The sequence below is a fragment of the Rhipicephalus sanguineus genome, chromosome 3 (genome assembly GCF_013339695.2).
Source record: "Rhipicephalus sanguineus isolate Rsan-2018 chromosome 3, BIME_Rsan_1.4, whole genome shotgun sequence".
Classification (NCBI taxonomy): domain Eukaryota; kingdom Metazoa; phylum Arthropoda; class Arachnida; order Ixodida; family Ixodidae; genus Rhipicephalus; species Rhipicephalus sanguineus.
In genome coordinates, this window is record NC_051178.1 from 101,758,440 (window position 1) to 101,772,062 (window position 13,623).

The window sequence follows — 13,623 nt, forward strand, 5'->3', positions numbered from 1 at the left end:
AACCTATGCTGCTTCGCACCAACTGTACACATCCTGGTGACCAACTATGGTATGCATCCCATCTTTCTTCTCCACAGACCAAAAACAGTACATTCTGAATGTTTTGAAAGCAATTGGTGCTTACATACATGATTATTAAGCTTCCCCAACACCTCAGTCGCATGTTAGGAAAACCAACAGTGACATATTTAGAACTTTGTACCAGTACTGAAGGTGTGTATACCGCCCCCGTTACATCACTCGATTCAACTCATTTATTGTAACGCATATCAAATGTATGGTATGTAGGCCATGCAGGGTTGTCTTACGACCATTATGCGTTTACACCATTATGCGTCCATTATGCGTTTACACATGTAATATTTATGAAAATAATGAAACGAATCTACACTGAATGCTGTATCCTCGCCCTTGAATTGCAAGCGATAACTTGCTGAGCAATGTTTTCCCCCGGCCTTTCCACCAACCTTACTGCTGTGATGTAACACCGATGAGAACATTAATATTAATGTTGCTGAGGGAGTATCGTTGATGATCAATTAAGCAACCATGCTCACGAAGTGTTGTTTTTTACCGAGATGCTGGAAAGCAACCGCTTCACAAAGTCTTAGCGATGAGGTACAGAAATGACTTTACGACAACTTGTGGTGAACTTCATGTATCAATGCCCAAACTCTTTTTGTGAACAAACATTAAATTGATGCTGAAAGTATTACACACTACATGCTAACAACGACTGCATGAGATCAGTCGGGTTTCGCCCTCCATCTAAATACTTGAACACTGGAAGCAACCTTACATTTTCGTCAGACTTAATCATATTAAGGGACTGATAATTAGCAAGAGATTGTTCCCCTGCACGTTTCAGTGGATGAATTTCTTCAGCAGCAACTGCTAGCTTTCGAAGTTTAGCGTCCATGATTAATTCTAAAATTTCAATGCACAATGGGGCTGCAAAAAAACCATGTCCATAAAAATATGTCAGCTATTTCCACAGTCTTGTTTTAAGAGATGACAGGCACCATTAGCCATAAGTGAAAGTGATGACTTCATTATATACGTGAATAGAATGCTGCTGTACTGCAGCACAATAATGAATGAAGTTACAGTTCAGCCATTCTAGAAATGCCAACATAAGAATCTGATAGACCTCCACACCTACATTTTAGATGCAATAGAAGTGCATCGCCAAAGAACACGAGACATATCCTCCTTTTGTTCAGGGCTAGGGTGGAAAATCAAGTGCAGTTAAAAGGAACAAACATAAGGCTGGTCTAACTTAGAAAAAAACAGCAACTGCTACAGGTAGTTAAAGCCCTGCATTTAAAGGGGTCGTGAACCACACCTTGGGCTTGGTGAGAAAACGCATCCTGTGGAAAGCAGACGCTGCTATGAACAGCTCAGCCAAATCTTGCAGTCGTGCGTGCGAGGGGAGTTAGAAGCGGAGCACGAAGTTACCATTTTCTCAAGCGCACTCTCCTCATACGGAGGCCCGTCCTCACTTTCATCGCTGGGCGGGCACCTGCTATTTGATGATGAACAACAGGTAGTGTGCTATTGGGCAACAGCCAACCCAAGTCAAGAGCAGCGGCGTTTCAATAAGATGCGCTTCTTGCCATGGGGTGCCACCACATGCCAGCGCCGTGCTCCATATAATGGTTCAGGAGCCCTTTCGGAGTGAAAGTTTGGCATATGCCAAGCACAACAGTTGAGGAGTTGCTCAAGCAGAATGACACGGTGAAGTGAGCGCTCACGGCTAACCCAGAAGTTGCAGAAAGCCACAGCAATGATGACAAATGTGTTTCAGTTACGTGAACCTGTAAAAATGGCGCTAGTCTATGTAGCTATAACACAAGCTGTACGGTGCGGTTCTGAATTTTGATTCAGAATATATTACGAGTAGAAACAAGAAAAAAAAAAAAAAACACTTTTACACAGTGTGCTACTTATTCAGCTACTGATAAATAAGCACACCAATGTCATGATCATGACCTATACATCCCTTTTTCAGTCTTCAATCTGTCCAAGCGAAAACTAGCCACGATTACAAACCGTAGGGAGGTCATTCAATTTGGAAGCGTTCATAGCTTGTGACAGGCGTCGCTGTTTCTTTTCCCGACACACGTGCATTTGTGACGTGCGTCCACATCCAAAGGAAATATCGAAGAAGAAGAAGAGGAGCAGGTCTCTCACGCAAAACCAGCTTTTTGACACGTGTCAGTTCCATCGCCACACAAGTCTCAATCACGCGCCTTTGACAAGTGTCCACACCTAAACTTTGACCCCTGGGTCATACCAGGGCGAGAGAGTACGTCACGCCATGTGCGATCGTTTCCACGGATCTGCACGACTTATGCGCACGCCGAGCCACTTTCAAAACGCTTTACGCGACAAGTCTAGAAGATGTCTCAACCACGCTGCATCACAGGCACGACAACTCGAAACGCGGTAGTCCGTTTGCACCACGGTTGCACAAGGCTCTCTTTTTTTTCTTTTCTTCTTTGTTTCTATTTCCCACTCAGGCACTAGCAGCAGGCAGGCAGTGCAGCCGCCAAGTAGAAGAAGAGGTGTATGATCAGGAACGAACGTCAGACGCTGCTGCTCAGGCATTTCTTGAACAATAGAGCGATGACCAGGAGCCATATAGGTGCACCACACAGCACGCGGTGCGCCGAGCTGGTGTGCGGCGTCACGGGGTGCTTGGGCGCTGTGCCGGATGTTGGCAGCGATCCGGTGAAGAAAATGTCAGGGGTCGTCGACGTTGGTGCTGGCTCGAACTCGTATTCACCGCTTCCGCTCCCACTTCCGCTTCCCATGTCGTCGAGGTCAGCTGAAAAGAACAACCAAGCAAGCTCGCTTAAGTGCGAAAAACTGGTTGTGTTGATGTATGTTTGTTGAAAGCATTACTGGCAAAACCGTTTTATGAGTTCATTGGGTACAGTTGTTGCAACTACAGATTCTCTTCGGCAACGACTTTTCTACTAGGCAATTACCACATTTTTTCCTCTCGCGGTAACACACACACTTTGCTGTTTACTCAAGGTCGAGACATTAGTTACAGCTATGATTAAACACAAGTTTCACAAGCAATCCAGTGTCTTAATGCAGCCGTACTGTAAAATTAGAAAAGAGTATTCTGTAGAAACTATTGATGTGGCAAGATCTGTTCCCATAGAAGGATATTTGCAACACTGCAATTGCTCATTACGTGACCCTCATCGTAATACTATTCAAGGTTGCATGCTCTAAGCTCCTGACTCGCCATAGAGTTTATCCAGAATGTGCTCCAGACCAATCTACCATTTAGTATAATCTCCATTGTTTCTTATAGGGAGAGTTTACATAACTATTTCTTCGAAACTCCGAAAAATTGTGAGGCATCATAGTTTCCTGGGAAAGCATACATTGTTGAACATGCTATCAATGCTATGCCGCCAAGCTGTATGGTACGACGATGATATGTGCTCTTGTATGCCGCAATAGTCAAAGACGGGTAAAAATTGTCATCAAATAGCATAATGTAATGGACAGGATGATCAGCGGCAAAGTGTGAGTGTAATGTGGCTGTATAGCGGTAGTTACTGTAGTCTCTATAAAATGTATAAAATTTATAGCTGCTGAAGAAATCACGACACTGCATGGCATGTAATGTCGTAGTTATCGTAGCAAGTGTACTTACTGGAAAGGCAACCATGTAAGGGCATTAACACGTGGCTCCAAGGTAGTCGAACTTTACAGCAACTCATTAACCAATGCGAGCATACTACTATAGCTGTTCTAGGATCATCTAATGCATGCACTCTTCAATGCCAGTTTGGGAGTTACATACTCAACTCTAAAGAGACAACGCATGTAGCACCCTGAGAAGGAAAAACAGTAAAGCAAAAGAAATAACAATGAGACAAGAGTGCATGAATAGCATCAGTCCTAGTCTCATGTTGTCCTTGTTTCTTTTGTGCTACAGTCTTTTTTTTCCTCCTCAAGACATGAAGCAACTCGCCCAACAGAGCTTTTTGTCAAGCCATATTTGTCGAGCAAAACGTCTGCTTAGCACATTCATACATAAATAGTCACCAACCACTTATTCAGACACTGAAAATTCTGACGTGCTCGTTTTTTCGGACACCTTTGTGGCACCACCACTCATCCTATTGATGTAATGTATAACCACGAGTGATAGTTCGGGTGCCCTGTAGCATGCTGTTTGATTTTTTGGACTTTGGCAACCTGATCAGGTGCAACGTTGAATGCCACGAAAAAGCTGATCAAGCGATGTTTGCATCTTGCTTGGTTGCCAGCACCGAAAAGGAGTAATGGCTGTGGCTGGATAGCTGGTGTCAAAATTCACGAGGCAGTAATGGCCTCCTCCAAGCTACAATTTTGCTGATCTCGAAGGCTATGCTTTCGCTGGCTGCACGTGATGGTTGCTGTGTTCTAGAGTTATCCAGTTCAGCCCAGTATCCTCTGACTAGCTGCCTGCCACGGTTAAGCTAATTCCCCTGGGCTTGGAAGTCAGTGGATTGAAGCACTTGGATCGTCAATTGTTTCAACTAGGCCTGATCTGCTGCTACACGATCTCGTCCAGGCATCACACAATATGAAATGGCTCCGATGACATTCGTGCTGTCTGCACTGCTGAGACCGATGAAGAATGTCGCAATTACCAGACTCACGAGGCGAAGACAGCAGCTGTTAAAAATTTTCGGAGGCAAGGTTCACCAACTTTAAAAGTGCCGTCTGGCCCTGTGCCGAGTAGGATAATGATAAGATTGTCCATCGTATTCTTTAGCAGTAGCGAGTGAACAGAGACTTCGATGACGACGTACAGCCCACACCACAGCGGTCAACTGCAAGACTTAACGCATGCCTTAACAACGCTTTTGTGTATGTGTAACGATGGTCACTTACTGGCCGATATGAAGGCTGAGCTGGTCGCGTGTAAGTGTGCGTATGTACTATCGTAAGTTGAGAAGTTTTTCCACCAGTGGGACAATAAAGGTATTTTTTCAGGTGAATCCTTTTTTTCTCAGCCTCTCGATTCTTTGGACTATATTGCAGCTCCATTAGAGTTCGAATAAACGGTTGACAACTGTATACATGTGTACTTTTTTGATTGACTTCAAGTTAGCCAAGTGCAAGGCTAACTCAGCAGATAATCAGAGTGAGAAGAGATAGCAGTGTGCCATAAAAGCAAGTCATATTGCAAAATTTAAGCAGGGGGTCACTTATTAGTGTTAATGCAGGCAGTAAGTGCTGTTCCAACAACAAATTCCACATGATACAATCGAGAGCAAGCTTCTGCGACGTTCACACCCCCCCATAAAGAACCGGGCGCCTGGTTGGGGGGGATGCCTTTCCCTGTAAACCAGTGGGTATCTCTCGGTAGGATTCGAACCCAATAACAAACTAAGAGGTGAGCAGGCTCAACATAGTTATGGGGCCACTAACCAGTGTCTTGCCACTGGACATCGTGCCCTCCGTAAGCCAGGTTCAGCTTGTTGGTGATGATCTTGAGAGTGAGTATGAGCTGGTTGATAACCACGTTGCTGCTTGTGTACTCGGTGCTGCCACCCCTGTGGCCGTTGTGTGATTGCTGCTGAAAGTGCTGGTGTGGACCTCGGGTCTTGCCTCCCACAACTGTGCGGTTTCCCCCTTCAGACCTGGAAAAAAAAGATCAGAAGATACACGTATAGTATCCTGCATGTAATAAACACATGAACGTATGTGATTGTGGAACCCCAGACCCCAAAATAAACTCCATGTTTCAAAACCTGCAATTCCTGCCAAATCTTATTGAACTTTCACGTCCATGTACATATAATTATTGGAAATTCGCTTCAGCAACAAAAGGCAAGCATTAGATTACCACGTTTATAAACTGCTAGAACTGACGTAGAACGACTGGTAGTGCAAGGTTGTGGGCTTGCACCCCCATGTGGCAAGCTGCTTTCTCCTTCATTTTCATTTCCCTTTTGTCTGCGACTTCTACACTCCAATTAAAAGCCACAAATAACTTCCCCATTTCTTTCCTTGGATCCACTATCTGTTGGCTTCGAATGCTGTAACATGAACACCGAAATGAAATGGAAGGAAGGAAAAAAAGAACCAATGAAATGCAATTAGTGAACCTTCAAATGAGGAAGTTTTGTTAAAAAGACAGAAACCTTCTACACATGCAACCCATGGGAACCATGCGCACTGGCTATCCTGAGATAGCACCGCGCACTGCGCAATGGTGGGGCGCGTGTCCCGCTTATGCGGTTTAAAAGGGGCAGCCTGCGTGCTACTGGGGGGAGTGAGCCAGTGGCTGCACGAGCGACCACATGCTGCCGCTGTTCCCTCCCGCTTCTCTTAAAGGGGCCCTGCAACACTTTTTCAGCAGGGTCAAAAAGCGCTGCCAATTGGTAGTCGAGGCTCCCGAGAACACGCGAGCCAAATATTATAGCGAAGCGAGCGGCCTGGAATTTACAATAAATTCTCAAAGTCAGCTGAAAATCGCTCCCTCTTCCCTCGACAAATGATGTATTAGTCCACAATATATGACGCGATTGTCGGCAGTTCCACCATTGGCTGATGTTATAATCACGATAACACCCTCATTATTACCTTCGTGGTTAATTTTGAGTTCAATAAATAGATAATATGTATGTTTATATTGTGTTATGCCGTTAAAACACCGAACAAACATTAATATTAGCACTTCCGGTCTCACCGCCAGCTCGTCTGCTCGTAGTTGCGTGGTTGCGTTTTCTTCACCATGCGCAGTGCCGAAATCGTGAACATTTCTGTGCTTTTGACCATCGCCGGTTGCCGCTGAGAGTGGCAGCCGTTCAAGTGTTGCCTCGTCAGCTGGAAACTGCATCGTCGGCATGTTCTCACGACCGACCGAGGCAGCGGTGCAGCATTTCTCCGATAACAATGCTGGCGCCGGCTAGTTTAGGATACCTGTGTTCGCTGTATGGCGAGAGTCCCGTTCGCTGTCTGTTCAGTATGTCATCGAGCCGCACCTCGGCGTATCTTCCCCGTAGTCTCACGTTCCCGAGAAACCGCGACACAGCAACCAAGCAGACTCGCATTTTCACGGTAGCTGCAGACAGCCGGGGGATGGGTCCGCGCCGTCCCGATGCCCCACGATCCTTTCTTCTAGTCTTTAGTTCTTTGTTGTCAGCCCGCACTCACTGTGCGCCCGCATTCGAAGAGCAAACAGCATCGAAGTACCGCCACTGGGAGAAGGGTGCATGCAGCTTTGCTGTGTTGAATACGATTCAAGTGCGAGCAGTGCGAAGAGGCGGTGTATCGCAGTGTGTGTCAAAACCCATCTCAGCTGTCATTCGTTCCAAACGCGCACGCAGGTTTGCGTCCATGGTTGGCAGAGCGATGAAAACACTACAGCATTTCGAGGTGCACACCCAACATTACCAAACCGACTCGAAGTTTTCAAGCACGCGCGATACACGGTGCGATGGGCTCCGCTCGACGACGACCACAACGACCACGCAAGCCGACCGGAAGTGGCGCAACAGACCACGTGGTTGCGCCGAGACGCCAGAGAGAAAAAAATGAAGAAAAAAAATGCCGCCGGCGCTGACATAACTCTTCGGCGCCTCCTCGCACCTCCGTCCTCCCTCCCTTCACGCCCCGTGCAGCTTTCCGCACGCTCGCGGCGTTGAGTGGAGGGAGAAAGCTGCGGAACGTGATCTCTATAATTTGGTAACACCACTTACACTTGACGGATTTGAAAAATTTTTGCGGCATATGACTCGTGAGGAGTCATACGTCGATAATGAGACTATTCCAATATAACTAAGAAAGGTGTTGCAGGGCCCCTTTAAATCCTGAATGTGCCATGCGTGAAGAGTAAGGTGCAGTTAATAAACGTTGTTTCTTGTTCCGTGAGGTCCCAGTCTGCTTTGCTGGGACTACGCATGGGATGCAGTAAGCCCAATACCCAGATTTGGCGCCCCATGTAGTTTAGCTCCTGCCCGTAGGAATCGCATGGCACACGTGGATTCTGTCATTCGTCTTGCTTGCCTTGATTATTTGCAACCGTTTTGAATGTCTGGCATGCGTTTACTTTTATTTTTTTTTATAAACTCAAGCCAATGGATGTCGCATATGGCTTGAAACCAGAAGCAGATATAAGTAGTAAGTGAAAAGGTGTGCAAACTAGGTTTTAAAAAATGTGGGTTCTAAAAGTTTGTTGTTTTTAATTAAATTCCTTATTCTACATTTACTACACAATCCTCCCATACAGCTTCCTTATTATTTTTATCCTTGTCTCCCCCCCTTCACGTAGCTTTTGTATAAGCAGCGTTAACGCGCACCAAATGCAGACAACTTTCACTTTTGACAAACTGTCCATCGATGCAGCGGGGTAATTTTATACCATCCCGATCCGGAAAGAAATCCTGCCAAGGCTCACTTTGCACGATTCAGTCCATCCCAGCACTCCTCCTCGGGAGGCGGTGACTGTGCCGACGGCTGGCGGCACATGCGGTCGGGCAACTGGGACCACATGGAGCGGGTGGCACGAATCTGCTTCTTGATGCCCTGCACCAGACGGTCCATGCTGGTGCCTGCTGCCGTGGTCGGTCTCATAGCGGGCTGCTGGCCACCGCCCGTGCCTCCAAACTTGAGCGTCTCAAAGTGCAGCTCCTGGCCACTGGCACGGCGAGCCAGGCGGAGCGTCCCGCACTTGTCGTACAGCTGTGCACCAGCGCAACCGAAGAAAAAGAAATGAGCGTGAATTCTCAAAACTTTACACAGGCACACGAAAGATGTTTGAATGCAACATTGCAATTAAACGTATCAAAGCGCTGGAGATGTTACGTCAACACCAAACACCCTGCTAAAATACACCCTCAACTTACATTTGTCAGGACTTCACACTTTTGGCTGTAAGCTGTCGGTGTCACACTCGCAGTGCAAAACACGCACACGAGATGAAAAAAACTTAGGGGTTCTTCAGGGAAGTAACTTGGAATGCCTAAGCAGAATGCTGAATTTTCTCAGTATGCCAATGATCCATCATGATATCGACTGGCAAGAGTATAACCTTTTTCTAGTTTCTTTTTTAAGAGAAGTGGTTTGTACATGGCACTTCAGCCGAACAGTGGATTCACTTTTGCAGCGAAGTCCGCTGTGTGCCTCTAGAGAGCTATTAAGCTGCCACACACAAGCCACACATTCAGCAGCACCGCGGAGGCAATGTGTCTGTTTGCCACTGGAAAAGTTAGTACGCACTGAAACATCACATTTTGCATGAAAAATCTTTCATCGTGATTTCCCAAGTTGATGACAGACATACATTAAAGGGGTCATGAAGCACCCCTTGGGCTGATTGAAAAAACACATCCTGCGGAAAGCTGACACGGCTATGAACTGCTCTGCCAAATATTACAGTCGTGCGCGCCGCGTAATGGCCACAAGCGGAGCGCGAAGTTGCCGTTTCCCCAGGCACCCTCTTTTCAAACAGAGGCCGGTTCTCACTCTCGTCGGTGGGCGGGGCGTCTGTCCGCTGTACGTCACAAGAGACATAGCATGCTTATTGGCCGATAGCCGACGTAAATCGAGAGCGGCGTTCGGATCAGATGCGCTTCTTGCCGCGGGGTGCCACCACGTGCCGGCGCCGCACTCCTCAGTACACGGTAGCCGCACTCGCGCAAGCGAATCACAGCGGGAGAGCGATCGCGTTTCATGACGCGCGCTGGCGTAACTTCTTTCCCCCATGCCATCCCTCCCTGTCTAGCTTCCAGTGCGCTCGCCGGCACGAGAAAAGAGAGAAAGCGCTGGGAGCGTGCGCCAAACCCCCGTAACTCCGCTGATTCTTGACGGATTCGAGAAATTTTTGTGGCAATCGATTCGGGAGGCAGTACACTCCGATACTGAGGCCATTAGATCATTACTTGGAAAAGTGGTTCATGACCCCTTTAACTGTAAAAAAAAAATCCATGCGAAATCTTTTTTCGGAGTTGCGTAAGTAATGTGCAAGTGTAGAGTTTCACTGGAGGAAACTCTATGGTTGCAGCCTTCCCTGAAGCGCTGTTGTCAGGCGACATTGGCAGCAGCGTCTTTTCTTCTTTCTAGAGTTCTGTTGGCGTCAGGAATGGCGCAGTGAAAGGTACATCCCACGACCACTGAAATACATGTTTGGCATTAAATTTTCGCAATGTTGTGATTTCCCTGATTTGTAGTGTGCTCCATGTTGGCTTCATATGTTGTCCTATTCTACCATCACAAAATGTTTCAAGGAAGCTTTCATAAAAAGCATTCCTCTTTTACATTTCTGTCTTTATTTCCTGTACATCGCGTTCATATGATTCATTCACGTTCTGCAAGCACGGGTGTGTAACCTGGTGAAAACACTCTCCTTTGGAACGTGGGGCCCTAGGTTTGAAACCCAGCACCGCCAAGGAAATTTATAGTTTTATACATTTATTTCTCTATAGTGATTCATCTAACATGACAGAGGGATGGATGGCTGGACGCACAGTTTTCTCATTGAGTTGGCATAGAAATGCTTATGCATTTAAAAGAAGGCGGGGTCTTGGCAAACCGGGAGCAAGGTCCCGCAGAAGACGACACAGCCTTTGTATGCAAAGTGAACAAGACTTGGGTCACAAAGTAACCTTGATAATGAAGACGAGTTGCGACTAGTTAGTTTAGGCTACTGCAGCAGCAGCAAACCAGGAGACCAGTGGTTTAGCTATAACACATCATTTACTCACCGTTTGCAGAATGGTTGCCCTGTTTTCTTGGAAATCCATGATGGCTTCGGATATCTTCACTCCTATTGGATTTACAACTGACTCAATGTTGAAGGAACTCTCTAAACGGTTTGCCAGGTTCATAAGGGCATCTGCATAAAAGAAAAATAACCATGTCTAAGTCACATATCCCACTGCAGTGGTGCCATTCAGCGCAACAACCATTTGATATCAGTAATTAGATGTTTAAAAGTCTAGCTGTTAATTTGTAATGAGAATCTCCATTATAACCAAAAGTCTTGTTGATTGTAGACATATAATTATTGTTACTTTTACATTTCAATGCAACAGTGGCAATGCCATTTGGCCTCATTAAGTCACTCACAAATTGCAACATGCTCAGTTGTGTGGGCAAACAGCTAGATACCTTCTACATAGCAGGGAACAGCGCAGAAACACGAGACAAGAGAGGTGATTTAGAGGTTGTTGTTAGCCAGTGCCAAGTCCTGTCAACCTCTCTTGTCTCGTGTTTCTGCGCTGTTCCCTGCTATGAAGCCAAGCCAACAAGCTCAAGTTTCCACCCTTTTAAAATACCTTCTACAAACAGCACAAATAGATTGTCTGAATTTTAAAATTTGGAGAGGGGATTTACTGATCACCTGAATCAAGTACAACCAAACTCTACCAGGAGGGGTTGGTGTGAAAAACATTTGCAACAACTTCAAAGTAAACGAAGATTCAAGACATAGACACAAAGAAAGGCCAGAGAGGGGGGCGAGGCCAATGTGATGCGCTGGCCACATGCACACATATTCCTATTTAGAGGCAGTTGCCACTGTGTTCATGACCTGCCACTGACTATTTAATGTAATTCAAGTGGCCGAAATTTTGCAAAGGATGTGGTCACATGCCTAGTACAGGTTGTTGTACTGACCAATGAATAAACCCCACTCGGTGTCGAGTTCCATGTGGTGGGCCAAGCATCCACGCATGACGCTGTGGCAGTATGAGGAGCAGGGCTTCAGGTTCGGCAGGCCGTGACAGTGTGGGCAGTAGCTCATCTTCATCAGTGCATGGCTGCAGTTGGCAGAAGGACCAACCTGCAATGGACAAGGTTGCATGATGCATGGTACAGTATATCATGCATTAGCCATGTTCACAAAGACAACTGAAACACATTTGCTCAACAGCAATTCCACAGTGGACAATTTACCAGTGCATGACGCGCGGATAACCCGCCATGGTGGTCTAGTGGTTATAATGCTCGATTACTGACCCGAAGGTCGCGGTATCGAATCCCGGCCACGGTGGCCGCATTTTCGATGGAGGCGAAAATGCTTGAAGCCCAAGTGCTTAGATTTAGGTGCACATTAGAGAACCCCAGGTGATCGAAATTTCTGGAGCCCTCCACTACGGCATCCCTCACTCATATTGTGGTTTTGGGACGTTAAACCCCAACAATTATGCCGTGTGGATAATTTGTCTTCCAAAATGAAAAGGCTGTAATCTATTGTTTTTGCAGTAATTCAGTGGCATCATTCGGCTTCTTGACACCAGGGGCAGCTGTCTGGCATGCCACCCCCTCTCTCACCCTTTCTCCCTTTCCTATTTTTTTTCTATTTTTTGCTATTCTCTCCTATTTCTTAACATACGCTTTGTACAGATTAGTATCGTCCCACATGGCATTTTGTGCTAGGCAGGAATGCAGCCAGGATTTTATTTGCGAGAAGTGGGTTGTGTCCCCCATGTGTCTACATGCAGTACATAAAGAAAAAAAGGTGTAAAACTACTTGGAAGATGGAGGTGGTGAGTTGAACCTCCCCCTCCTCCTCTCCTAATCCACTCTTCCTGCTGTGTCAATTGACGATGCCAAATATCCCTGGTACACATTAACTTTAGTGGGAGAGGGGTGAGGTAGGTATCTGCTGTGCCACCCCCTTCCACACCTCACTCTATGCCCCTGGCTTTGTGGGCACAGGCAGAGTTAGAGCTGTTTCATAAAATAGAAATGACACAAAGATATGCCCCCATGCATATTAAAGTCATCAGTGCTCTATATCTTCGCATCATACACTGTAAAACTATCTTACACCCTTAGAGGCTTATCTTGTTTCCAGACAGTAATCTGCGTAGACATCCTTTCTGTGACACCCTACACTGCCCCCGAGAACTATATGTTATGCTAATATGCATATGCCCGTTGCACACATTAAAGAAATAGCAAGCTGCATAGACGCTTATTTATCATTGCCCCAAATGGTGCAATTTTTCTAGAGTGCATATATGTGGGCAATATCGTACAAGTGAATTAAGAGCATACCTCCATGACGCTTTGTATGACGTCTCTCCCGATGGCCAGCGCCTGAACGAAGGTGCGTGTTGCGACGAACGAGCGCTTCACCTCGAGCGTCAGCTTCTGGGGCACATCGCCGAAGGGACGCAGCTCGTCGCGGTAGTCGCTGACGCACTGCAGGTAGCGCTCGCTCAGCGCGTACTGCGTGTTCATCACTTGGAACATCTTGCGGTACAGCTCGAGGAAGAAGCCGTCCAGCGCGTCCACCAGGTCGACGCCGCCAGTGCGGTAGTACTTCTCCAGCTGGTCGAACATGTCGGTGAAGATGTAGGAGTTGGTGTCGTACTGCATGCCATACGTGCGCAGGAACATGCCGTGGAAGTCCTTCTTGGACGTCTTCAGCAACTCCTTGAAGAACTCTGTATGGCCAAGAGAAAGAAAAGGAGCGCACTTCAATGTACTGTCAATGTCAGTCTGTTGTGCACGATGAAATCGCATTCTGTAGTACATACTGATGCATTTAATACTGCCTTTTGGTATCAGATTAGTGCTATGGCACTCAGAAGTATAACTTTCCCATTTCACTAGGGTGGAAAAGCGGGAGGAGGGGGACTGGAAGCCGAA

General features: G+C 46.5%; 1 protein-coding gene across 1 annotated transcript in view; it reads right to left on the minus strand.

Annotated features, from left to right (window-relative positions):
* Window positions 1–1,659: 1,659 nt before the first annotated feature.
* The window catches only part of LOC119386866 (glypican-6), a 157,347-nt gene continuing 145,383 nt past the window's right edge, over window positions 1,660–13,623 (minus strand). Inside the window, exons 3-8 of the mRNA XM_037654134.2 lie at window positions 13,027–13,418; window positions 11,641–11,806; window positions 10,728–10,858; window positions 8,423–8,706; window positions 5,449–5,660; window positions 1,660–2,830 (exon numbers count right to left, since the gene is read on the minus strand). Of these exons, the coding sequence (XP_037510062.1) occupies window positions 2,589–2,830; window positions 5,449–5,660; window positions 8,423–8,706; window positions 10,728–10,858; window positions 11,641–11,806; window positions 13,027–13,418 (1,427 nt within the window). The 3' untranslated portion in view covers window positions 1,660–2,588. The remainder of the gene's footprint in view (window positions 2,831–5,448; window positions 5,661–8,422; window positions 8,707–10,727; window positions 10,859–11,640; window positions 11,807–13,026; window positions 13,419–13,623) is intronic.